General features: G+C 38.1%; 1 protein-coding gene across 4 annotated transcripts in view; it reads left to right on the top strand.

The window, feature by feature from the left end:
- The window catches only part of DNA2 (DNA replication helicase/nuclease 2), a 53,179-nt gene that overhangs the window by 3,990 nt on the left and 21,384 nt on the right, over positions 1–27,805 (top strand). For all 4 annotated transcript variants that reach the window (XR_008391335.1, XM_037144413.2, XM_037144412.2 and 1 more), the window contains exons 4-10: positions 4,524–4,669; positions 9,842–9,967; positions 15,867–16,086; positions 20,363–20,480; positions 21,297–21,462; positions 23,466–23,660; positions 25,307–25,537. Coding sequence is in view for 3 of the 4 variants with exons in the window: in XM_037144413.2 (XP_037000308.2) it covers positions 4,524–4,669; positions 9,842–9,967; positions 15,867–16,086; positions 20,363–20,480; positions 21,297–21,462; positions 23,466–23,660; positions 25,307–25,537 (1,202 nt within the window). In the remaining variant the exon portion in view is untranslated. The remainder of the gene's footprint in view (positions 1–4,523; positions 4,670–9,841; positions 9,968–15,866; positions 16,087–20,362; positions 20,481–21,296; positions 21,463–23,465; positions 23,661–25,306; positions 25,538–27,805) is intronic.

Genomic DNA, 27,805 nt, shown 5'->3' with positions numbered 1-27,805 from the left:
ATAAAACAGTAATCTCTTAAATTAATGCTCAGTTTATCTCTAATATCTTTTATCAAAAATATTTTTTATTCAGTTGGTTTGTTAGAATCAGTATCCAAACAAGGTCTTTGTATTATGTTTATCGATAGGCCTGTTAAGTATCTTTTGATCTGTATTAGTCTGCCTTCCACTTAACCCCTTTGTTTCAATGCCATTTATTTATTTATTTTTAAAGATTTTATTTTATTTATTTTTAGAAAGAGGGGACGGAGAGGAGAAAGAGAGGGAGAGAAACATCAGTGTGTGGTTGCCTTTTGCGTGCCCCAACTGGGGATCAAGCTTGCAACCCAGGCATGTGCTCTGACTGGGAATCGAACCAGTGACCCCCTGGTTCACAGGCTGGCACTCTATCCATTGAGCCATACCAGCCAGGGCTTAATTCCACTTATTTGTTGAAGAACCTGGGCTTTTATTTGTTGAAAGTTTTGTTCACCCAGAGTATTGTTTTCATTATATAATTAATCTCTGTGTGCGTAGAAAACCAAAGTTATAGCTGAGTAAGAAGAAAAAAAGAAGAAAAATATCTGTATAGGTTTTGTAAGTATTAGTTGTTACTTATTTGTAGTTTATCTTATCCACTTTTTTTCTTCACTTGTGGGAGAATATCAACATCTCTTAATCATGTCATAAAGTGGACCTAAATATTAATCTATTAAAACTTTTTTATTTTGAAATAATTTCAGAGTCACATAGAATTTGCAAAATTAGTGCAGAGAGTTCCTCTGTAAAGTTTTAAAAATTCCTGATGATGGTTTAGTGGACTTGAGTGTTTTGATAGCTTCAAGGGAGAGGCCTAGGTTAGTAAGAGTTAATTGAATAACACCGATTCTTTTTTAGTGGAGAGAACTTTCTTGCTAAAAAAATCTAAGTTTTAATTTTATGTTTCTTTTTTTGTAAGCTTAAAATTTTTTTTTTTATAATATTTTATTGATTTTGCTGTCACAGCTGCCCCAAGTTTTCCCCCTTGGCCTCCTTCCACCTAGCATCCCCCACTCCCTCTGGCAATCCCTTCTTTAGTTCATGTTCATGGGTCAGGCAATTAAGTTCTTTGGCCTCCCCATTTCCTATACAGTTCTTAACATCCCCCTGACTATTCTTTTACTACCAATTTGTACTTCTTAATCCCTGCACTTTCCTGCCCCCCCCATTCTTCCCTTTTCCATTCCCAGCTGGTAACCATCCAATTGATCACCACATCTTTGATTCTGTTTCTGTTTTGCTTGTTTGCTTAGCTTGTTTTTTAGATTCAGTTGTTGATAGTTGTGAATTTATTGCCATTTTAATGTTAATAGTTTTGATCTTTTTTTAAAAATAAGTCCCTTTAACATTTTACATAATAGTGACTTGGTGATGATGAACTTTAGCTTTACCTTGTCTGGGAAGCACTTTATCTGCCCTTCCATTCGAAATGAAAGCTTTGCTATCTATAGTACCCTAGGTTATGGGTCCTTGCAACTTTGAGTACTTCTTGCATGCAAAATTGCTTTTGAGAAATCAGCTGACACTATTATGGGAACTCCTTTGTGGGTAACTCTGCTTCTGTCTTGCTGCTTTTAAGGTTCTTTTTTCATCTTTAATCTTTGGCCTTTTAAGTGTGATGTGTGTCTGGTCATCTTTGCATCCATCTTGTTGGGACTTTGTGTTTCGTGGACTTGTATGTCTGTTTCTTTCACCAAATTAGGAAAGGTTACTTTCATAATTTTTTTCAAACAAATTTTGAATTTCTTCCCCTCTTCTTCTGTCGTCCCTGTGATGTGGATGTTGGTATGTTTGAAATTGTTCTAGAGGGTCCATACTCTATTGGATTTTGGGTGTTTTTTAATTCTCTTTACTTGCTGTTCTGAGTGGCAGTTTTATATTTTTTCCCCTTATGTTCCAAATCATTGATTTGACACTTCTCTAAATACACTCAGCTGTTAAGTCCCTGTAAGTTTTTATTTTTATCAGTTAGTGTAGCCTTCATTTCTTTTTTAAAATTTTATTGATTATGCTATTACAGTTGTCCCACTTTTTTTCTCTCCTTTAATCCTCCACACTGTACCCCCCCACCCTCTAGTATTCTGCTCCCCTTAGTTCATGTCCATTGGTCATACATGTAAGTCCTTCAGCTTCTCTATTTTCTGTACAATTCTTAACCACCCCTGTCTGTTTTGTACCTACCAATTGTACTTTTTCCCTGTACCTTTTCCCCTCATTCTCCCTGTCCTCCTTCCCACTGATAACCCTCCACGTGATCTCCATTTCTGTGATTCTGTTCCTGTTCTAGTTGTTTGCCTAGGTTTTCTGTTTGTTTTTTAGCTTCAGTTGTTGATAGTTGTGAGTTTGTTGTCATTTTACTGTTCCTAGTTTTTAATCTTCTATTTCTAAGATAAGTCTCTTAACATTTCATATAATAAGAACTTGGTGATGATGAACTCTTCTAGCTTTACCTTATCTGGGAAGCACTTTATATGCCTTTCCATTCCAAATGATAGATTTGCTGGATAGAGTCATCCTGGTTGTAGGTCCTTGCCTTCCATGGCTTCAAATACTTCTTTCCAGTCCCTTCTTGGTTGCAAGGCTTCTTTTGAGAAATCAGCTGATAGCCTTATGGGAATGAACTCCTTTGTAGGTAACTCTCCTTTTCTCTTGCTATTTTTAAGGTTCTCTCCTTATCTTTAATCTTGGGTAACTTAATTATGATGTGCCTTGGTGTATTCTTCCTTGGGTCCAACTTCTTTGGGACACTCTGGGCTTCCTGGACTTCCTGGAAGTCTATTTCCTTCTCTCTATTGAGGAAGTTTTCCTTATTATTTGTTCAGATAAGTTTTCTATTTCTTGCTCGTATTCTCCTTCTGGCACCCCTATAATTCAGATATCGGAACGTTTAAAGTTGTCCCAGAGATTCCTCAGCCTCTGCTCATTTTTTTGAGTTGTTTTCTTCATTCTGTTCCAATTGGATGTTTATTTCTTCCTTTCATTCCAAATCGTTGATTCGATTCCCGGTTTCCTTCCCTTCACTGTTGGTTCTCTGTATTTTCCTTTATTTCACTTTGTATAGCCTTCATTTCCTCCTTTATTTTGCAACCAAACTCAATTATTCCTGTAAGCATCCTGATTACCAGGTTTTGAAGCCTTCATCTGACAGGTTGTATGTCTCCTTGTTGCTTAGTTCTTTTTCTGGAGTGTTGATCTGTTCTTTCATTTGGGGTATATTTCTTTGTCTTTGTTCACCTGTTACATTGTAAGGGGCAAAGCCTTAGGTATTCACCAGGGCAGGGCAACCCTCTACCTTGTTGTGGCACTGACTGTGGGGGAGAGTCCAGAAAGGGAACAGTGCCACTAGCTCACTTGCTTGGCTCTCACCCCACTTTCCATCACTTCCCTGACTTCTCACAAGGGGGTTGTCCCCTTTCAGGTGCTGGCTCCCAGGTGGGTGCATTTTGTATGTTCTAGGATCTCATGGGCCTCTCCAACAGACTATCCTGTGAGGCTGGAAGTCTCTCCTACCTTTGCAATACCCACAGAATTTTATAGCCAGAGGTTTGGGTCTTTAGTTTCTTGGTCAGCCAGCCCCCGCCTTGCCTGTGTGGTCTGCCACATTGCTGTTCGTGCCTGTCCTCTCTGCCCAGCTGCCTGTCTGTGCCCCTCCCACCAGCCTGGATGAATGTTTCTTGAACTCCTCGGTTGTCAGACTTCCCTACAGTTTGACTTTCTGGCAGTTTTTTTTTTTTTAATTGTTGGTTATTCTTTTGGTTGTGCGAGGAAGTGAAGTGTTTCTGCCTACGCCCTATCTCGGCCAGAGCTCTTGTAACCTTCATTTCTGATTGGGTCATTTTATGCTGTTGAAATGCCCACTAAGTTCCTTGAACATCCTTTTAAGCAAAGTTTTGAACTCTGCACCTGATAGATTGCTTATCTCCATTTTGTTTAGTTCTTTTTCTGGGGTTTTGTTCTGTTCTCTCATTTGGGGTATATGTCTTTGTGTCTTTCTTTTGACAGCCTCTTTGTGTTTGTTTCTATGTCTTAACTGGAGCTGCTTATACTCCCTGTCTTAGTAGTGTGGCCTAATGTAGAAAAGCCACTGTTAACTGCTTGGGTGGTCCCCTTAAGTTGGATGGGGGTAATCTCCTAAATTTTATGTTTCAGTAATATCTTATTTACATGAGTTTGTGAGCTATGCTTTTATTGACTTTCTCCTTGGATAAATTATAAAGTGAAATTAGAAGTGAATTTATTAAATATTTGGGAATATGTTGAACTTTTTCATATTGGTTAATTTTTTAAAATTAGAACTATAAGATTTAAAATAAAACAATTCAGGTCATTCTGAATTGGAGAAAGTGAAAGTCACTTATAATTCCACCCACCAGGAAAAAAAAATTGGTTGATGTTTTGGCATTTGTCTTACCAGTGTACTTTGGCCATAGTACTTTAATAGGTTAGGTAATAAGTATACATTTATGTCTGTTAATACGTTGTAAAATATATATTTTTTTGGATAGAGCCCTGATCCAGCCACACGCCAAATGCTGATTGGTACAGTTCTCCATGAAGTATTTCAGAAAGCAATAAGTGATAGCTTTGCCCCAGAAAAGCTACAAGAACTTGCTTTTCAAACTGTTCAAGAGATAAGGCATCTGAAGGAAATGTAAGTAGTTACGAGAGAACTACAGGTACAGTTTTATTTTATAAGTTGTAGTATTTACAAGGTATTTGGCCATTGGACTATTCATTATAAATTAGTGTAATATTAGAATGCAGATTCTAGAGTTGCAGTACCCTATTGTATTTCTGTGAAGAGCTTCTAAAATTGCACAATAGGAGCTCTTTGGCTAAAAATATCTAAACTTCCTGCACCTGTGCGCAGCAGACTCTCAGAGAATGTGAGAACCTTTTGCCTCACCTTCAAAACGTGTGACCTATTGAAAATTGTTTGGGTTTGGGAGTCAGATCACATTTGAAATTCTAGCTTTATCAGTTTAATGACTGAAGAAGTTATTTAAAGATTCTGGAAAAGGTAATAATACCTTTTCTGCATTTTGTGACAATGGAAATAATGTATATATGCCTACAGAGGCTTCGTCATTGGTGTTTTCTGAGTGACTGGACTGCCTGCAGAGGGTTCGGCGTGTTCTGCTGTCTGTTTCATCCTTGACTCCTATTGTGGTCCATCTTCTCTCAGAGAAATGTTTTTATTAGCGGCAGTTTTGATTTTGACATCTATCTACTTTCCCAGATGTAATTCCATGTTTCACTGTGTAATATGGGAAAAAAGTGTGTTTCAAAATTTCACTCGACTGATTTGCTAATGACATATAATCTAGTGTCCTGAAAACATTTTAAATTCCTGCCATATGTCAGGCACTAAGTGCTCATAGACATAGTTTACATAGTTCGATATCAGCTTGTTGTAAGTGAAGAAACTGAAGCACAGAGAAGTTGTCACTTGTTCATGACCATCTCGCATGCACAGCATTCAGAATATAAATAGATAAAATTTTGCTTTAAGAGTTCTGCTTATTACCTTATTTACCACTTTCTATTTTTTTTCTTTATAAAATTTTAATTTTCTACTTACACCTTAGTTAACAAATGATAATAATACCTTATCTGTTTTGTATATTTCATTGATTATTGCCCTGAAACCAATCACATCAAAATTTAGTGGGTTAGCCCTGAGTGGTATGGCTCAGTTGGATGGGCATTATTCCACAAAGCAAAGAGGCTGCCAGTTCAATTCCCGGTCAGGGCACATACCTAGGTTGTAGGTTCCCTGGTCAGGGTGCATAGAAGAGGCAACCAATCAATGTTTCTCTTTCAACATCAGTATTTCTCTCCCTCCTCCTCTCTCTCTAAAACAAAACAAACCCCCCCCAAAAAACATTTTAAAAAACCTCAGCAGCTTAAATGACAAGCATGTAGTCTGTTATCTCATAGTTTCTATAGGTCAGGAATTTGGAGGTGGTTTAGCTGGCTGGTTCTGGCTCAGGGTCTCCCATGCGGGGCTGCAGGCATCTGAAGGCTTGACCAGCACAGGAGGATCTGCTTCCGCATGTCTCCTGCTGAGGCCCCCGTACCTTGTTGTCTGCTGGCAGAAGGTCTCAGTTGCTCTGCACGTGGCCTCTTCATAAGGCGACATGATGTGGCCTCATGCCACAGCCCTGGCTTCTTGGATGGAGTGTCCAAGAAAGAGAGCCAGCAGGATACATGGTGTCTTTTATATCCTAGTCTTTGGATTCCTGCACTGCTGCTTCTGCTTTTTAATTTATTAGGTGCAGTCACTGAGTCCCCAGCTCTCTCTTAAGGGTAGGGGAATTGTGTGCTATCTTTTGAAGGGAGTGTCAGTGAATTTGTGGACATGTTTTAATACATCTTGGGTGTTTAGGTATCAGGCAGTCTGACTGATCTATAATCCAACTTGAATATCAGAATGAAAGAAAACAAAGTTTCTGAGCAGCCTTGCTTAGAATTCACGTTGTTTGTGTTAAAAATACCCTCGTGCACTTTATGTAGTGGAATGTCTCTCTGATACCCTCTTAGCAGTAAGCATGTGTTCGTTGTGCACTTTATGTAGTGGAATGTCTCTCTGATACCCTCTTAGCAGTAAGCATGTGTTCGTTGTGCACTTTATGTAGTGGAATGTCTCTCTGATACCCTCTTAGCAGTAAGCATGTGTTCGTTTTCACTCATATCTAACAGTCTTACCTGGTTTCCAGATGTGGGAGAGAGGCACCTTCATATTCATATAACATGAACTGATAGCTTCATTACAGTATAGGAAAGAGGGAACCTTTTAAAAATACAGGAACTATGAAGGTCAGAAATTTGAGGGAATGCATTGTAGCAGATCCTTGGGCTACTGAATTATATTATTGTTTTTTTTAAATCACAATATCCTAAGTCATTAAGGGAAAGCTTGTGTTCCATTTCATAATTATGAAAATATTAATTCTCCTGTGAATGTTGTCCATCTCCAGTAGTGCTAATCCTGTTCGAAAGAATACTTTTTAAGTTCCCAGATCCCAAAACAGCAGATCCAAAGTTCTTTTCTACCCTCTCTCATAGGCCCGTCTTCCTTATAGCAGTTCACGGAACATATTTTATCTGTTCGTGTTGTACACAGCCGTTATATTGTAAGAGTCCCACCTTAAGTATCTTACTAATCTCAGGAGAGACCAGTCTGTTACATGTCATTTTTCTGTGACTTCACAAATTAAAAAGGGAGAATTTAAATGCAGGAGACATTAAATAACCAGTATAGACTGGTGTGGAAACTTTGAAAAGAGTCCTGACCTGTAGAAAGTAAGACACTGGGAAGATCTGCCTAAGGAGTTCCCGACAATGAAGAACGCTCTTGCGATGGTTGGAGAAAGTTATTTAGGAAAAAGATTATTCAGTTGTGCAGGATTTAAAAAAAATGAAAGCGCTGTTTCTCAATGGTATAAATTCATGTATACCATATGTTACTGTAGTAGTAGAAGAGGGTAAACAGTAAAAAGTTCTTTCTCCCCCTTCTTCCTTGTCACACGGTTCCTCTCCGCAGTGGAAACAACAGTTGTTTTCTTATGTCCTTCCTGAGATGTCAAGCATTTATATGTGCTAGTGGGTTGTGTGTGTGCATATTTACATTTATATTTTGTTGCGGAGATGGTAGCATACCATGCGCATTATTGTGCAGTTAAAAATTAAATCTTGTTGCTCATTCCATCTCAGTACTTATTGAGCTATCTCATTTTTAATTAATAGTGGCATAGTGTATCATTGTATGGCTAGATCACTCTTAAAGTGTCCTCGTGGCATTTCAGTTTTTGCTTTTATTAGCAATGCTATGATAAATACCATTGTACATCCTTCGGTTAATACCTGTGAGTCATGTATGTGGGTTCAATACATAGAAGTGGAATGGTTGGGCTAGAAGATATATGCATTTAAACATTTAAAAGTATTTTAACTTGGAAATAATTTTAAATTTAACAAAAAGTTGCATGAGTAGTACACAGAACATTCATATATTCACTCATATCTACTTTGTGTGTGTGTGTGTGTTTTAAATATTTTATTTATTTTTAGACAGAGGTAAAGGGAGGGAGAAAGAGAGGGAGAGAAACCTCAATGTGTGGTTACCTTTCGTGTGCCCCCTACTGGGGACCTGCTCTGCAATCCAAGCATGTGCCCAGACTGGAAGTTGAACTGGTGACCCTTTAGTTTGCAGGCCAATGCTCAATCCACTGAGTCACTGGCCAGGGCTGTGTGTGTGTGTGTGTTTTAAAAAGATTTTATTTATTGCCCTGTCCGGTGTGGCTCGGTTGGGCATCATCTTCCAAACTGAAATGTCATGGGTTCTAATTCTGGTTGGAGCACATGCCTGGGTTGTGAGTTCCATCCAGCCTGGGGTGTGTTCAAGAGGCAACTAATCAATGTTTCTCTCTTGCAGTGATTCTTTCCCTCTCATTCTCCCCCTCTTCTCCTACCTTTCCTGGCAACCTTTCATTTCACAGGCTGGCGCTCAATCCACTGAGTTACACTAGCCAGGGCCAGACTTTTTTCCTAAGATTAAGTAGTATTAATCATGGAATATACAGTGGTCTGTAAACCGTGAAGACACCAACCACGGAGCAGGCCAAAAAGTGCCCTGGACATCCTGAGTTGTCCTGTGGGATCAGGAGCTCCCACGGCAATGGGCAAAGCTGGCCTTGTTCATCCTTCATCCAGGCCTTTTCTCTCCACAGTACTGGTGGCTGGGACAGGGATGTGGTGACAGCTGGGTGTGGGGCCTTAGTGCCTGCTGCTGGCCAGGGACTTTGCTCATCATATGTTTTTGCCGATGCTGAGCAAAGTGGGCCCAAGGCTCATGTCCCTGAGGTAGAAAACCATGGTGTATACTTAAATGTGCATCTCCTAAGAAGAAGGATTTTCCTTTATGTAACCACAGTGTAGTTACCAAGTTTAGGAAATTTGATATTGATGGAATACTTTTGTCTGATTTGTCTACATTCTAGTTTTGCCCAATAATGTCCTTTATAGCATCTTGTACCCTCCAGAGCAGGTTCCAGGCTGTGTACATTTAAAACTTTGGTACATGTTGCCCTGGCTGGTGTGGCTCAGTGGATTGAGTGCTGGGCTGTGAACCAAAGGGTCACTGGTTTGATTCCCATTCAGGGCACATGCCTGGGTTGCAGGTCATATCCTCAGTTGGGGGTGCACCAGAGGCAACCACACAGTAATGATTCTCTTCTTCTTTTTCTCTGTCCCTTCCACTCTCTGTAGAAATAAATAAATTAATAAATAAAATCTTTTTAAAAATAAATAAAAATTTTGATACATATTGCCAAATTTGTCTCTATAAGCACTGTCCCCATTTATATTTCTCTCGGCAATACCTGAATTCTGTTTCCCCACATTCTCACCTACATCTTCTGTTATTGATTGGAAGTTGCCAGATTTCAGTCTTTTGCAAGGATAACCTTTGCCGTTGTTAGACTGAGTGTGTGATTGTTCAGGACACTTTAGTGTCAGCCGTTGCTCCCTGGCTTGAGGAATTTCAGCTTCTCTATCAACTGGGGGTTGCCATTGTGCTCAGGAGAAACAGTCTTGGCAGAGCTGCATTGCTAACTGTCTTCCCTGCTGAATCAGCCCTTTCAGAGGACCCGTAGGGCTTTGCTCTCTTCTTTTTTCAAGGCTGAATAGTAATCCATTGTTCATATAGACCACATTTTGCTGATTAGTTGGTCAGAGGTACTTGGGTTGCTTATATAGGTGTTTTTGTCCTTATTTACTGTTTTCATTTTTAAAGTTTTACATTTAATCTCTTACTTTACAGGTATCGATTAAATTTGAATCAAGATGAAGTAAAGCAAGAAGTAGAAGAATATCTTCCTTCGTTTTCTAAGTGGGCTGGAGATTTCATGCATAATCCAACTGACTTCCCGCAGATGCAGCTCTCTTTGTAAGAAACCCGTTTTGTTTATATGGTGTTCATATGTGTAGAACAGGATTCTGTTCCGTATTTTGAATTAGAGCCTTTTAAAGGTTGAGTTATTATAACTAGCCTTTTTGTTTGCTTATTTTATTTTTTAAAAGATTTTATTTTTTTTTAGAGAGAGGGGAAGGGACAGAGAAAGTGGGAGAGGAACATTGATTGGTTGTCTGTCACACCCCCCCAACCAGGGACCTACCTGGCCCACAACCCAGGCACGGGCCCCTACCCGCACCTGAACCGGTGACCCTTCAGTTCACAGGTTGATGACATCCAACCCTCTGAACCACACGAGGCAGGGCTGTTTGCTTATTTATAAATTACAGTCCTGGTATAAATCTTCCCATTTTTATCATGAAATTTTATTTTCATTATTTTATTTAAAAAATAACCACATATAAAAGTCTACTTTTTGTATGTGATTATTTTTAATAAAATAATTAGTAAATTTGGGGGGGTCCTAATTTTATGTATATTTCTCTGTGTTACTATCACACATGGGCTGTGTCTCATATTGATTGTCATAGATTTGTGCTGTATAGTTAAATGCTGTGTTTAGCCATTTAATGCTTTTTGGCATTTGATTTGTTTTTTACTTTTTTCCCCTTAAAGTAGCATTGATATAAATTTGTAGGTTTATAGGTAATACTATTTTTTCTTTTTAATCACTCAGCCATTCAGTAAATATTTATTGAGTGCCTGATATGTACCAAGTAATGTTCCAGGTGCAGGGATTACAGTAGCAGGAAAAAAAAGGCACTGGCTTCGTGGAGCTTCTGTCCTGCCGAACGAGGAAACCTCAGTGCGCCAGCCCGTGGTAAAGGCAGTGCAGAACAGTGGGGAGGGGAAGGAGGACGAGTCACCGGGACGTTCTGTTTCCATATTCCGCTCACGGAAGTTGTCTGTGATGAGACACTGAGCCGAAGCCTGGAAGAAAGAAAGGAGCCGCGCAGCTGTCTCCGGGAGGAGCACTTCTGGCAACGCCCTGTGGCTGACTCACCTCGGCCAGTGTGACTAGAACGGAGAGGCTGGAGAGAGCGGAAGTAGCTTTCCAGGGGCCTCCGTCCTTGTCAGGACTTCGGCTCTGATTAGATGGGAAGCCACTGGGGCATTTGTACAGAACTTTTCTCTTTGTTTGTTTTTTAAGATTTTATTTTTTAGAGAGGAGGGAGGGAGGGAGAAAGTGAGGGAGAGAAACATCGATGTGCAAGAGAAACATTGATCAGTTGCCTCTTACACACCCCTGCCCAGGGACCTGGCCTGCAACCCAGGCCTGTGCCTTCAACGGGAGTCGAACCAGGGACCTCTTGGTTTGCAGGCCATTGCACAAGCCACTGAGCCAGCTTGCACAGAGGGTTTAGATCTGATAACTTTTTTAAACAGGTGACATTGATCTGATAACTTTTTTAAACAGGTGACATTTTATTTTTTTTTAAATAGTCACAACTTTTACTTTCATCAGTATTCTTCTATTGATAGTCTCAGTATTTTATGACATTTTGTGATCTAAATAACTTCTTCTAAGATTTGTGAATCAGAACTCTTGGGAACAGTCAGCTTTTTGGGCCAATTTGTTTGCTACTGTTCTCTGTGCTTTGTAGGACATACTGAGCCTGACTGTGAATTCCAGTTTTGTCACAATTTAGCCGTGTAACTTTAGGCAAGTTCCTTATCTTCTGTGTGCTAATTACTGCATTGATCTGATTTACTTTCAAAAGAATCAGTCTGGCTGCCTGTTTGAGGCTATTTTGTAGGGTAAAGGTAGAAGTAGACCAATTTGGACATCCTTGCAAAAATCCAGGCAAGAGATGGTGGTGGCTTAGATCAGAGTGAGAGTTGCAGAAGTGATGAGAATCGGTTGGATTTTGGTCAGATTTTAAAGGTTAGAGTTGATAGATTTTTGGATTAGATGTGGATGTGAGGGAAAGAAAAGTAGGTAGTGATTCTGGGGTGAAATGTGATTAGCATGGGGTCAAGAAAGAATGGTAGCCCTGGCTGGTGTGGCTCAGTAGATTGAACTCTGGCCTGCAAACCAAAGGGCCGTCAGTTTGCTTCCCAGTCAGGGCACAGGCCTGGGTTGCAGTCCAAGTCCCCAGTAGGGTGTGTTCGAGAGGCAACCACACATTGATGTTTTTATCTCTTTCTTTCTCCCTCTCTTCCTCTCTCTAAAAATAAATTTTAAAAATCTTAAAAAAAAAAGAAAATGGTAGAAGAGGATTTGGAGACAAGGTATGTAGACAACTATACTGAGCAGTTTGTCTCTGAAAGGATTTGTAGAAATGGAATGGTTGCCAAAGGCTTCTGTCTGGGGGAAGAGAGCTTTGTCGTTGTTTCGAGGACAGGAGCTATAACTTAGTTATATGCCATTGGGAAGATTTCCATAGAGGATACAATGAATAGTTAGAAGAGGTGGGAGATTTGTTAGAGCTTTGTCCTTGAGTAGAGGAGAAGGAGTGCATATACACCAGTCAGAGGGTGGGGATGGGGACAGTTATTTCTCTGTGTTAAAATCTCAGAGCTGGAGGTTCTACTCATCAAAGATTTTTAGGAATTTTACCTTTTACTTATTGGTGGAATTCTTCAACAATTTTCAAATCATTTTAGAAGGTTGCTAGCAATGTTTAAATGTCCCGTATCTGCCAGTAGAGTTTTAACTATTATTTTTTTTTCTATATTATGTACAATTCAGTGACTTCTAGTATATTCATTGAATTGTGCAACCATCACCATCATCAGTTGCCAACAGGACTTATGTATGTATTTAAAAAATATTTAGCCCTGGTAGTGTAGCTCAGTGGATTGAGTGCAGGCCTGCGAACCAAAGGGTCACTGGTTTGATTCCCAGTCAGGGCACATGCCTGGGTTGTGGGCCAGGCCCCCAGTAGGGGGCATGCAAGAAGCAACCACACATTGATGTTTAAAAATATATATATTTAGAAGTTAAAAAAAAAAAAGACAACTTGCTGTTAGAATTAAGTTTCTCATATTGTTTATTTCTCTAGTGACCTTAAGTTTACCACCAGCTCTGTACCTTTTTAAAAAACTAAATAGGTTGTTTAATTTTTCCTGTATTATTTTTTATAAATTCATAATGCTTTGTTATCATTGGTTTTTTTTTTTTTTTTGAGCAGAGATTGCTATGTCTGGCACACAGGGTGGGTCCTGTTGCATTAGTTCACTGCGATAAATTGTAAGTGCTCATTAGTTAGTTTTTTTCCTGGTTCTTTGTTTTGTAGTTTCTGCCATTCTGGTCTCTATTTAAAACGACAAACTTAATTTTGTTTTCTATTGTTCCTAATTATTTCTTTATCCTTATTTATCTTCTTTACCTCCTTCCCTTTCCTTCTTATTTTTTTAAAGAATTTATTTATTAAAAAAAAGAATTTACTTATTTAGTTTTAGAGAGAGTAGAAGGGAAAAAAGAAAGAGAAGTGGAGAAACATCAGTATGTGAGAGAAACATCAGTGGGTTGCTCTCGGCCCGCAGCCCAGGCATGTGCCGTGACTGGAAATGGAACTGCGATTCTTTGGTTCATAGGCCGGTGCTCAGTCCACTGATCCGCACTAGCTGGGCTCCTTCTTTTCTTATTTCTTTGGAGTTATTTAAATTGGCTTGAGATTTTAAATTGTGGTGGATATTCAGTTTCGTGGTTGTTCTAGATACTAGGTTTTCTTTCACAGTCAATTGTTTTAACATTGTAGATGCATTTTGGGGGCTTAATATTCACTTGTTTTTGCAGTGAAAACTCATTTTCTCAAAGACTCATACATTCAGTGGACATGATTACATGCTACAGCTGTGCCCAGGATTGCTCTAGGTATTGGTGTTACATGGATACTAAAGCTCTCCAAGAACTCAGTGTAGTAGTGGTAGTTGAAAACCGAGAGTGGAAGGGACTACCAAGAGAGACACAAACGGCAACAGAGAGGTCCAAAACAGGGAGAGAATAGACTCCATCAAAGGAGGCTTAGGGTGGACTAGCAAGGGATTGTAGTGTGGAAGAAGTGTATCAGAGAAACCAGAGGAAGTGTGGGATTCAGAAAAGTCTTTGACTTGAGAGGGAGTTTTGAGACTAAGTTCTAGATTTCAAACAGGGAAATTGAGGTCTAGGGAGTTGTGTGACTTTTCCAGGTTTTATATGAAAAGCACTGGTGGAGCCCTGGCTGGTGTGGTTCAGTGGATTGAGTGCTGGCCTGCAAACCAAAGGGTCACTGGTTCAATTCCCAGTCAGGGCACAGGCCTGGGTTGCAGGCCAGGTCCCCAGTATGGGATGTGGGAGAAGCAACCATGCATTGGTGTTTTTCTCCCTCTCTTTCTCCCTTTCCCTCTCTCTAAAAATAAGTAAATAAAATTAAAAAAAAACAACAACACTGGTGGTGATGAGTCTAGCATATGGAATCTCTTCATTCCCAGCTTGGTGTTCTATCTCGTTTCTGTATCTGTGTGTAAGACTTTGTTTCAGTTATTTGTGATGCAAGCTTAGGTGTGTTTCTGAAGGGTACACTCCTTTGGACATTTTCCCAGCTGTGGAGGAGTTTTGCCTGCAGAGCCCCCAGTCTGCCAGGGATGAGAATAAGTCTACCAAGACATGATCTGCTTGGGGAGGAAAGGTGACCCATCTCTCAAAGGAGAAGGTCCAAGAGCCTTTTCCTCAATGGGCTTTTCTTGGGTTAGTTGTGCACAGAGTTCAGGTAAAGCTCATTAATCATTATCAGGCAGTAAGGATCAAACCATAGATAAATATGAAGAACTCTGAGGGCTTATTTTGAGTCAGGGTCAGATAGTTAAAGGGCCATAAAACTTTGGGGAACAAACTCACTTCCTTCTTGGACCCTTATCGTTTAATTGAGAGCATTCTAAACAAAACAGGTTTCACAGGACTTTACATATTCTTTCTTAGGCCTGATCGCCCTATGGAACCCACCCTTTCTAGCATATGGCTGCACCCACCACCAGCAGTGTTTCAGGCTTAAGTCAGGTAGGGGAAGTAAGGCAGCCAAGAGATTAGGAGACTTCTCCCAGACAGATGAGGACTCAGGCTATGTCAAAGCTGAGGGGTGAGGGTCCATCACCCTTTTTTCCTGTAGCCCCCTAAATCCTTCTTGGGAGCTCCCTGTGATTGTGCCTGTCTTAGGCCATGTTCCCCCTTTGGGAATCTTACCCATCATTGGCTAACCTATCAAGCACTGGGGGCCAGGCAGGGCGAAGTAAAAGGAGCAGAGGCGGCGCCCCTTTCAGGGAGATTTTGTTGATGAAAATCAAAGTAGTTAAATTGAAATACCATCATTTGTTCCACAGATCTAGGTCTAAAATCACATTAATTCTAGAAAAAGTATTGTTAAAATTTTTATTACCTCTGTTCTATTAAGTATACATGTGATATTTTATAAATAGTAAAATTTTTTTACATAAGCATATTGGAATACATACCAAGATCAGGTAACATTTGGTAAGAGAAATGTTCATATTTAAGAAATTTTGGGTAAGTCGTGGCTTCCCTGAATTTCTCTGTTGTCTTTTTGAAAGACTGCAGAAGTATAAGCCTAGAGATTTTATTTGAAGTTTCCTGAAACAGTTTTAAAAAAATTACTGAAGATAACATTCTCTTTTCTTCGAAAATATTCTTATTTGTTAAGAAATATCTCTTATTTAAACAACATGAAATCACGTCAACTAGATCATGTAACAGCCAGAATTCTTACACCTTTTAAAGCTTGGTTTTTATGATGCTGCACACTTGGCGAATCACTGCTGGGACGGTATATAGACTCTCTTCCATCCCCACATTCTCTGTGTGCAATGGAAAGTCAATAATAGTGGATGAGAAGTTAGCTAAGTGTTCTGATTGTTTCTGTGTTTTGTTTTTTAGGCCAAGTGATGGTAGTAACAGCAATGCAACATGTAATATTGAAGTCATAAAATCACTGGATATTGAAGAAAGCATTTGGTCCCCTAGGTTTGGGTTAAAGGGCAAAATAGATGTTACAGTTGGTGTGAAAATACATCGAGGATGTAAAGTGAAAGATATAATAATGCCACTGGAACTTAAAACTGGCAAAGAATCAAATTCTATTGAACACCGTAGTCAGGTATGTAAATCTTAACAAGATGGAGAGTTTAATAGATTTTAAAATGTAGTTTGCTTTATGTATTTCAGTTCAATTCTAGTAATGTTTGAGTTTCATGTAGTGCTTTTCAATTTGTGATACATCCAGAATACTCAGATTGTTTTGTAAATGTATGTGTGGCTATAGTGGATCTGCGGCAAAGAATGTAACAGGTGAACTTGTGAGACAATACTGCCAACTTTATGTTGCCGACCTGTCAGTCTAAACAGATACTTTTTTTAAAAGAAAAGAATTCCTTGGAAACCAAATGTATTTGTAGATACAATGATGCGCATTAGCCTAGTAAGGTTTCTAAGAAGTCTTAAAGTAATATGATTTCTTTTGGCAATGTTTAACCCATTGTTTACTAAACCTAATTCACCATGGAGCTATTGTTTTCAGTGACATCTACACAGGACAATCTTTAGGAAACAGTGTAAACTCACTATCCCCTACCATTAATTTGATTATGTTGATTTTTATCTAAAATTAAATATAGAACTGTATTTTACTATTATGTTAAAGTCAAGTTTCTAAAACCATCTTTTCTTCTCTTTAGTATACATACCAATCTTCTATTGTCCTTCAATATTTTCTGAAATTTATATTAATTATAATGACAAAGTAATTAACATTTTGTTTTCTAATTATTTTCATTCCCTCTGCCCATCTCCACATTGGCAATTTGTAGTTTGTCCTAGGCACTTTTAAATAGGCAAAGATGAAACTAAAAGAGTAATATTTTTATACTTTTATGGTATAATATGTATTAAGGGAGTAACAACAACATTTTGTAATGTTACTTAAAAGTCCTTTTGCCTTTGGAATTTCACTTATTTTCAGCAGATTTCATATAAAATAAAGTTCAGATTCAAAATAATTGTGTAATCGGGAATTAAAGAGGCAGAGAGGCTTTCTCTCTTTTTAAAAGAGAATTACTTTTTAGAGAGAAGGAAAGGGAGGAAGAAAGAAGGAAAGAAACATCAGTGTGAGGGAGAAACATTGATTGGTTGCCTCTCATATACCCCTCAACTGGGGACCAAACCAGCAACCTAGGCATGTGCCTTGACCAGGAATTGAACCAGTGACATTTTGCTTTGTGGGACATCCAATAAACTGAGTCACACTGGTCAAGGCGAGCTTTCTTTCTTTCTTTTTTTTTTTAATTTTTTGTTTTTTGAGCTTTCTTTTTTTTAAAAATTCAGTTTATGGGAGTAACATTGGTTAATAACATTATATGAGTTTCAGCTATACAATTCTGTAATACATCATCTGTGTATTGCATTGAGTACTTACCCAAAGTCTAGTCTGCCTTCCTCACCAGGCATTTGACTCCCTTTACCCTCTTCATCCTCCCCTCATCCCACTTCCTCCCAGTGGTAACCACCATACTGTTGTCTTTAAAGAGACTTCCTCTCATTAAATCTTTCCTGCCATTCCTAATTATATACCAAACACCAAAAGGTCTCACAAAAGCTTTTGTATGTATTTGGGAATGAAAAAGTAAGGTAATCTTGTTATTTTTCACTTATTGCTAGATTTTACAGATTTTCGAGGTAGTGGGGAAAAATAGGTTTTCCATTTTTAGTAAACATGAATTTTTTACTTTGATAATACAGAAATGGATGAAATTATGAACTAAAGACTTAGCTAACTTAAAGCCCTCTTAGGAAAGGAAGATCATGCCAAAAATTTGAAAAAAATGTTTTCTGTGTACGTGAGACTGCACATTCTTAACTTTTTTTAAAGGACAAGTTTGATTGAAATCACTTGATTGCTAAAAGGGAGAGAAATATAGAAGCATTTCACTGTCTGAGGTGGTGGTATAGTTCTAAAGACCTTTCTTCTAAAATTGCTGCTCTAATTTATAGGACCTTCAAGCAGAGAACATTACTGTGTTTAACTTTATTCAGTTGGAATTTTTATCTTTGCGAGTAGAGAAGCTGCAAGAAGAACTTTTAAGAATAAAATAGTGCCCTGGCTGGTGTGGCTCAGTGGAATGAGTACTAGCCTGTAAATCAAAAGGTCGCCGAGTCGATTCCTAGTCAGGGCACATGCCTGGCTTGTGGGTCAGGTTCCCAGTTGAGGGCATATGAGACAACTAATCAATGTTTCTGTCCCTTTCTCCCTCCCTTCCCTTCTCTCTGAAAATAAATAAATAAACATCTAAAAAAAAGAATAAAGCAGTATAAAAAATAGTGTTTTTTATCATAAAAAATTTGAGTAGATCCAGGATCATACAAAAACATTGGAGTTTGTATTACATATTCACTGTGTAAAAAAGGGAGGAAACATTTAAAAAATAGTTACAGTAATTGAGTTATATAGATAATGGAGATGAGGAAAGACAGATTTCTTCTCTTAGAAGATTGGAATTTTCACTTTGGTAATACAGAAAAAGCTTATGTTATAAACTAATTTCAATTGGAGGAGGTCTTTATTTATACTAGATTATATTCCAAAAGTTTATTTCTAAGTTGGTGATTATATTTGAAATACATTTTTAAAGGAAAAATATATGGAGCTGTGGTCCCTAAACCAGCTCATAAAAACTAATTTAACTTGTAATATAGTTGAATTATAGTACTATTATAGAATTTCAACTCAACTCTCTTTTATCCTAATATTCAGGGACTATCATTTCCAATATTTTCCCCTACTAGTAAGTCCCAGGAGCAGAGTCCTATGTACTTCTTCCTTCTGCCACAGTTCCCACTGAGGGAAAAACCTAACATGGTGGGCCCATTAATTTTGGACGACTCCTTAGGTCAGGGGTGTCAAACTCATTTTCATCTAGGTGGGGCCACATCAGACTCTTGGTTTCCTTCACAGGGCTGAATGTAACTTTAGGACTGTATAAATGTAGCTACTGCGTCACAGTTACGCGAGAGCTTGGCACTGCCATAGAAACAAGGTGCTGGGCTGTATAAAACAAGGTGGAGGGCCAGACTTGGCCCGCGGGCCTGATGTTTGCCACCTTTGCACTAGGTCCATAGCTCCAAGGGTCTACCCTGTCATTTATGACTTTAATTTTAAAAAGTTTATTTGGTATTTATACTGTATCAGGGAACACAGTAGGGTACTTGTAAGAGCCCTCCCAGATGCTTCATAGGTTCAAATGTTGAAGCAGTAGCCTTTCCTAAGAATCTTATACTTAAGGATGAATTTAGGATATCAAGCTAAAATATCAAACTTTCGTATGATTATTTACTAAGATGGAATGTTTCTACATTTTATTTTGTAAACATTTGAGAGTACCATAAGTATTTCTATAAATGTCCTTGAACATTGAGGTATCTGGGATTGTACTTTCTTTGCAAAATTTATATATTGAGATTTCTCCTTTATTTCCATTACACTTGCTAAGTAATTGCACAAACACTATTTTTGGTAGAGCAAAAACCAAAAATCAAATTTTTGTTTTTTGTGAACTTGTGCACTTAATGATGAATTTGTGTATATGATTAATATTTATGCTGGAAATAATACTTTTGGCCTTCTATAAATTAATCATTATATTTTAAATATAGCTTGGAAAACCAGAATACAATTGTAGTTTGACATTATCCTAAGGTATGTTAATTATAATTACTGATCTTGTTTTTCGGAATTTTATTATCTAAAGACTGGGCCTTCATAAATCATATAGTTTAACATTGGAGATTGCATCAGCTTGTTGTTAGGTTGCATATGACTAAGCAAATGACTTGGCCTTGCTGCTAAGGTGTTTTCATGGACTAAAGGAGCTATTTGTAATTTGACTTAGATGGTTTCGCTGAACAGCACCTCATAAACCTAATGTAGTTACTGATGCTCAGATCTGGAAAAAAATAAACTCTATAGAGTTAGTCTGATTTAGTTGTCATGGTACTATCATGTAAATATATGTATTTTAGTGAATAGTTAACTTATTTTAAACAGGAAAAATAATGTCTAAAAACTGTTAACTTCAAAATGTAAAACATAGTTTAATTTCTCTCTTTAATTTATTGGAAACCTAAATATTTACTAAGAAAAAATTGAAATATTCCTTTTTTGTCTATGTAAAACTGAGAAGCAAAAAATTTTTTGTGGAAATGGAATGTTTGACATTGAGTTTGTAGTGTTACCTTTGCTAATTTGGCTCATGTTATTATCAAAATGGGTATAGCTTAATTTACCTTTGATTTTAAAATTACAGTATGTATTGACTGCAAAAATTGTATGGAGAAGCAGACATTTAAAGTTTTATTTGACGGAATGTACAATGTTTTCACAGCTTGTTCTGTATACACTGCTAAGTCAAGAGAGAAGGTCTGATCCGGAGGCCGGCCTGCTCCTCTACCTGAAGACGGGCCAGATGTACGCTGTGCCTGCCAACCACCTTGACAAAAGAGGTTGAGCTGTTTTCTCCAGTTTTACTTCTTTGGATTTTGTTGGTTTGTTTTTCTCGTCAGCTCGGAGGTATTGCAGGTTTGGTTCCAGACCACTGCAATAAAGTGAATACCGCAATAAAGCGAGCCACATACATTTTTTGGTTTCTTAGTGCATGTAAAGATTATGTTTACATTATCCTGTAGTCTAATAAGTGTGCAATAGCATTATTTCTAATAAAGTAATATATACTTTAATTTAAAAATACTTTATTACTAAAAAGGCTAGACATCATGCAAGTCGTCATCCTTTTGCTGGTGGAGGGTCTTTCACTTTGCAAAAAAACACAACATCTGTGAAGTGCAGTGAAACAAGATGTGCCTATATTTACACCTGACAGTAGTTCACTGTACTTGTTAGGCCTAAAAACAGGTTGTAATTTGTAGTTGTATTTTTTAAAAAGAACTTTAACAATATGTAGTACAGTTGAAAACATTAATCTTTTAAAATTTTGTTATATAAAACTATTTTAAACATCCTATCCTGTACTCTAATAGCTGTATTTATCCTTAGCACTCAGTTGATAAAACACCAACTTCACAATGGATACTAGATATGAGATACATGATTGTTGAAAGAATTTATCAAGTGAACAAAAATTGGAGAAATTATACCAAAATGTTAACAGTGTTTATTCTAGTATAGTAGGAAATATCAATGTAGTTCTATACTTTTTAAAATGTTTTTAAATCTGAAAGTTTTGCTTATGCAGTGGGAAAGCTATATTATATAATAAACTTCACTTAATTTTTAAAAAACACCCATTTTTTCCCCCATAGAATTATTAAGACTAAGAAACCAGATGGCATTCTCTTTATTTCACCGTATTAGCAAATCTGCTACTGGAAACGAGAAGACAAAGCTTGCTCCTTTGCCACAAATAATTGAGGAACAGCAAACCTGTAAATATTGTTCACAAGCGGGCAACTGTGCTCTTTATAGCAGGTAAACACTATCTTCCAAAAATACTAATTTCAGTTAGGTATGCACTCAACTCAGAATGATTTACCATTGTCGTCTGGTGTGGCATTGATTATATTATTCAGTCATTTTTTTTTCCCATGTGTATTTCTGCAGGAAAAAAGCACAGTTCATAATTTATAACAAGCCTGTTTCCTTGGAGAATAATAGAATGTGTTTTAAACTGGTTAGGAAAAATGTAATATGTAGAGTAGGCATTGTGAATACAATGTAAATGGCTTTTATTTTAAAGATTTTATTTATTTACTTTTAGAGAGAAGGGGGAGAGAGAAAGAGGGAGAGAAACATCAGTGTGTGGTTGCCCCCTAGTGGAAACCTGGCCCACAACCCAGGCATGTGCCCCACTGGGAATCCAACTGGTGACCCTTTGGTTCGCAGGCCTGAGCTCAATACACTGAGCTACACCAGCCAGGGCTGTAAATGGCTTTTTCAAGAAATCTTTTACTTCTTAACTACTATTTTATTTTCAGGCGTTTTGCAGTTAAAAACAGGGCAATTGTTTCTTCCAGACACACAGTTTAGTATGATCTGATGGACTTGTCTTGTTTACATGTGCCTATTGTATTACACATGGGAAATTGTAGCTGTCTTATATATGCCTTTGTAGGCCAATGAAAGTTTTGAAGGACACAAAAAAGTAGTTAGATGTAAATACAGACTAGGAAAGAAGATAATAAGAACCAAAATTCTAATTCAGTCTGAAAATTCACAGAAAGGACTTTAAAAACTATTGTATCAAAAGATCTCCTAACAGCAGATCTCTTCCCTGGGAAGTCTGGGCCTATAGTATGAGCACATTGTTTTGAAATCTTAGGTTTTATTCCGAATGTTTTGTAGTCTTTCCTATGACATACTTGTTTCTGTATAAAATTTTAGAATTAGCATTAAGCAAAACTGACTCTAGATGCTTCTCCTACTTTTTATGTGGACTGTCCTATGGCACAGAGCTGATGTAGGAATATTGTGATTTTGAGAAATGCCGTTGTAGAAAAAGCCAAAACTTGTTACCTATAGGTGTAAATACCAGAGTATATCAAATTTAAGTAATTGTCGGGGACGTAGCCATTGAAGGCAAACAACATGATATTGAGTGTCTTAAGTATTTTGTTTTGTAAAAAGCTACTTGGCTTTTAAAATACTGAAATGACTTTTTTTGCTAGATTTTATTTATTTATTTTTAGAAAGGGGAAGGGAGGGGAAAAGAGAGGGAGAGAAATGTTAACGCGTGGCTGCCTCTCGCGTGCCGCCCATGGAGAGGACCCAGACCACAACCCAGGCGTGTGATGTGAACGGGAATCAAACCAGTGACCTCTCAGTCTGCAGTATGTCTCTCAATACACTGAGCCACACCAGCCAAGGGCTGAAATGACTTTAAAAAAAAATTAGGGCCCTGGCCTGTGAACCAAAGGATTGCTGGTTCGATTCCATTCAGGGCACATGCCTGGGTTGCAGGCCAGGTCCCCAGTGGGGAGGTGCGTGAGAGGCAACCACACATTGATGTTTCTGTCCCTCTCTTTCTCCTTCCCTTCCCTTCTGTCTAAAAATAAATAAATAAAAAATTTTTTAATTATTTTTTTTCTTTAAAAAAATTAGGGGCTGTAATGACAAGTTAAGATGATCATCATATATGTATACTTACGTTATTTTACTATTTATTTACTTTAAAGATTTTATTTATTTACTTTTAGTGAGAGGGGATGGGAGGGAGAAAGAGAGGGGAGAAACATTCATGTGTGAGAGAAACTTTGACCCGTTGCCTCTCATACTTGCCCCAACGCAGGACTGAGCCTGCAAGCCAGGCATGTGCTCTGACCAGGAATGGAACGCTCAGCCTTTTGGTTTGCGGGATGGCACACAACCAAATGAGTCACACCAGTCAGGGCTGTATTTATTTTAGAAATACCTCATTTTATAGCCAGCCAGCAAAATATTTTATACACATCTCTGACTTGGAGCTTTATTTTTAGAGCAGTGGAACAACAGACGGATGACAGTTTAGTCCCCGTTGGCATGCTGCCCAAAATAAAAGAAGAAACCCAGCATCTGAAGCTTACCCACTTAGAGTATTTCAGCCTTTGGTGTCTGATGTTAACTCTGGAGTCACAGTCAAAGGATAATAAAAAGAATCACCAAAATATATGGTTGATGCCTTCTTCGGAAATGTAAGTGGTACATATAATGTAGTAAAACTTCATTTAGTAGGATGTCATTCGAAATTCATGACAAATAGAGAGCTAGTAGGATGAGCTACTAGGATGTCATTCGAAATTCATGACAAATAGATTATGTCGCATGTTAAAGACATGCAATTTCATGTATTCATGCTAACTCCAGATGGCTCTCAGTGAATTGTTTCTAAGTAGAATACCACTGTTAGCTACTTTCAGTAGGATACATCTGCCTCTGGAAATCCTTTTTTTTTAAAGGCTTTATTTAATTTTAAAGAGAGTGGAAGGGTAGGAGGAAGAGAAGGAGGGAAACATCGATGTGGTTGCCTCTTGTGCACCCCTGCACTGGGGACCTGGCCCGCAACCCAGGCATGTGCCCAGACCGGGAATTGAACCAGCAACCTTTTGGCTTGTAGGCTGGTGTGCAATTCACTTAGCCATACCAGCCAGGGCAAAAGTTTATAGTTTTAGTATTTTTTTGTTTTGTTTTATAGTCTTCATTTATTTATTACAAAATACAGGATGGGGCAAAAGTAGGTTTACAGTTTTTCATATGGAAAATAATACAATAAATGATAATACAAGAATAAATACTGTGTTTTGTGTATTCACGACGGCAAACCTACTTTTGCTCCATCCTGTATTTAGAGGAGTCCTACTATGTTATTACCTCATAGGCATATGAGGGAAAAAAAGCACAGTCCTTTCAAGAAGCATGCTTAATATGGTATACAATAATGTTGCTAACATTTTTAATGTATTTAAATAAACTTAAATAAATAATTTATTTGATACAGATTTAAAATTTCTAAAGTTGACCAACCTTATATTTTGTGAGATCCTTGTTTTAAAAGTTACTTGTAAAGTTGCTGTTTTGTATCTCTTTGCATAGTATTTTTCTCTGTTTAGTTGCTTTTAATACATTAGTTACTCTCCATAATGAATACCGATAATAATGTGTCTTTAGAAATAATTAGACCATTATTTGCTTAATACTAAACTTCAAAACAGGAAACATTACAATGGAGAAAGTTTAGCTATCCACAGACTACGTAAGTACAGTGAATTGCCAAGTGTACATGCCAACAAGATTCTGAAGTGTATAGTGTTTAATAGTAGTAGTGCCTGAGAAACAATAAATGTCTAATGCTTATTTCCTAGAAGGAGTGGAATTATCAGTTTGCTTGCTGTTGTTGTAATAACAGTAATTATAAATCTCTGTGTAAACACTGAATTAATAGCTGAGTATTTTCTTCACATCAGATTTAGGAAGGGATCATTACAGTTTGTCTTCCTAAATGTTACGGTACACCCAGGAGGTGGGGGTGTCCTTCAGGGATCAACATTCTTACCCACATGCTGCTCAGAGATCCCAGCCTGTGATCAGCAGGGAGGTGCTCCCTCCAGGCACGTGGAGGCCTGTGGATGGGAGATTACGCATTTTAAAGCTAACAGAGAGAATGTTCCCTTAGCATTTCTAAAGTTTCAGTGTGGAGCGTGGAATATGTAAAAACAATAGACTCAGTGTTAGCATTAGAGTTGCTAGGGGTCCAATGAAGAAGGAAATTGTGGAAAACTGAAAATACAGTATTTATGTATGTGATGTAAATGGAAGCTTTCTCTATCTTTTTATTTTATAGGGAGCAGAGCGGCAACTGCATTGGAAACCTGATTAGAACAGAACATGTAAAGACAGTTGGTGATGGACAATATTTACATAATTTCCAGCGTAAAAATGGTGCCATGCCCATCACAAATCTAATGGCAGGGGACAGAATTATTTTAAGTGGAGAAGAGAGAACACTATTTGCTTTGTCTAGGGGATATGTGAAAGAGATTAGCAGGACAACAGTAACCTGTTTATTAGACAGGTAATGACATGTTCCCTTTTTGCGGGGAGGGGTAAGAGCCTTATTGAAGTATAATTCACATACCGTACACTTCATCCGTTTAAAGCATACAATGCAATGCTTTTTAGTATATTCACAGAGTTATGCCCATCACCAAAATTGATTTTAGAACATTTTCATCACTCTACAAAGAAGCCCTATACCCTTTAGCAGTCACTCTTCAGCCCTAGTCAACCACCAGTTTTTTTTTGTCTTTATAGATTTACTTGTTCTGAACATTTTGTATAAATGAAAATATATAAATATGTGGTCTTTTTAAAAAAGATTTTATTTATTTTTAGAGAGAGGGGAAGGGAAGGAGAAAGAGAGGGAGAGAAACATCAGTGTGTGGTTGCCTCTCATGCCCCCTGCTGGGGACCTGGCTGTAACCCAGGCTTGTGCCCTGACTGGGAATTGAACCAATGACCCTTTGCTTTGTAGGCCAGCACTCAGTACACTGAGCCACACCAGCCAGGGCACAATATGTGGTCTCTTGTGACTGGCTTTTTTCACTTAGCGGACTGTTTTGTTCGTTTGGTTTTTTTTAGCCTATTCTTTCTCACCATTAAGTATGATGTTAACTGTAGGGTTTTGATAGATATTCTTTATAAAGTTGAAGTTTCTATCTTGAGTTTACTGAGAGGGTTTTTTTTTTTTTTAATCACAAATGAGTGTTGGATTTTGTTTAATGCTTTCTTCTGTATCTATTGGTATAGTCATGTGATTTACTTACATTAATTGAGGTAAAAATTCACATAACATAAAATTGACCATTAATTATTTTAACAGTTTTTTTTTTTTAATCTTCACCCAAGGATATGTTTTTTGATTTCAAGAAAGAGGAGAAAGGAGGTAGAGAGAGAAACATCTATTAGCTACCCCTTCATGCCCCAACTGGGGATTGAACCTGCAACTTAGGTATGTGCCCTGGCTGGGAATCGAACCCCCAACCCTTTGGTGCACAGGGTTAGGTTCTAACCAGCTAAGCCACCTGGTCAGGGCCATTAATCATTTTAAATACACAGTCCAGTGGCATTTAACAGTATTGTGCAACTGTCACCTCTCTCCAGTTACAAGATGTTTTTTATACCCTGAAAGTAAATGTACCCATTAAGCCATCAATTTCTTTTTTTTTTTTAATTTAATTTAACTTTTTTAATCCTTACCAGAGGACATATTTCATTGCTTTTAGAGAGGTGAGGCTCAGGGGACAGACAGACAGACACTGATATGAGAGAGAAACATCTATTGGCTGTCTCCTGAATGTACCCAGATGGAGGGATTAAACCTGCAGCCCAGGTGTGTGCCCTACCAGCAATCAAACCCCACAGCCTTTCAGTTTACAGGGTGACACTCCGACCAATTGAACTACACTGGCCCGGGGAAGCGATTGATTTTCACTCTTCCCCTCCCTCCAGCCCCCGGCAACAAGTAATCTGCTGTCTGTGTCTATGGATGTATCTCTTTTGGATATTTCATATAAGTAGAACTGTGTAATATGTGATACTTTTTGTCTGACTCTTGCTTATGAGGTTCACGTGCATGTCAGCATTTATCAGTACCTCGTTTTTTCCCTTTTTTTTAAGTATTCCATTTCTTTTTATGGCTGAAAAATATTCTGTTACATAGATAGGCCACATTTTATTCATCTCTTCACCAGCTCATAGACATTAGAGTTATTTTCACTTTTTGGGTGCTATGACTAGTGTTGCTATAAATATTCACATATAAATTTTTATGTGAACGTATTCTTATTTCCCAGTGGAATTGCTGGGTCATGTACTAATTTTATGTGTGACATGTTGAGGAACCTCCAAACTGCTAATGTTTTGTTCAGTGCGTCACATCCCATAGTGCTGACGTGGACAGAGCCCTTTCTACTTCTCTTGCCACGGGTGCTGTGGGCAGGACAGACAGCCTGTGTTCAACATAGACTTATTTCTCCTTCTTAGCACTCTGGTCACTCACCAGTTCATTCCCTCCCTTTTAAAAAATGATTTTTTCCCATTGATAGTTGTGACATTTATCTCAGTTGAAACAATGCAGGTTGATTTAAAGAAAAATATTAAGTAAATAATAGAAAAGTTGCTATAAAATTTTGTGGCCCGTGTTCATCAATAGCCATATCCCCCACTTCCTGTGCTGCACATCCATGCTCTGACGTGCAGCACGCGTCACCATTTCTTAGTGGGTGGAGATCAGTGACCGGGGTGCGGTGACTTCTGGGCACCTGCTGTGGAGATGTCCAGG

This window comes from Artibeus jamaicensis, unplaced genomic scaffold (genome assembly GCF_021234435.1).
Source record: "Artibeus jamaicensis isolate MK-2021 breed Jamaican fruit bat unplaced genomic scaffold, CSHL_Jam_final contig_332, whole genome shotgun sequence".
NCBI lineage: Eukaryota > Metazoa > Chordata > Mammalia > Chiroptera > Phyllostomidae > Artibeus > Artibeus jamaicensis.
The sequence above is the reverse complement of the archived record's forward strand: the minus strand, read 5'-3'. Positions and strand labels throughout refer to the sequence as shown.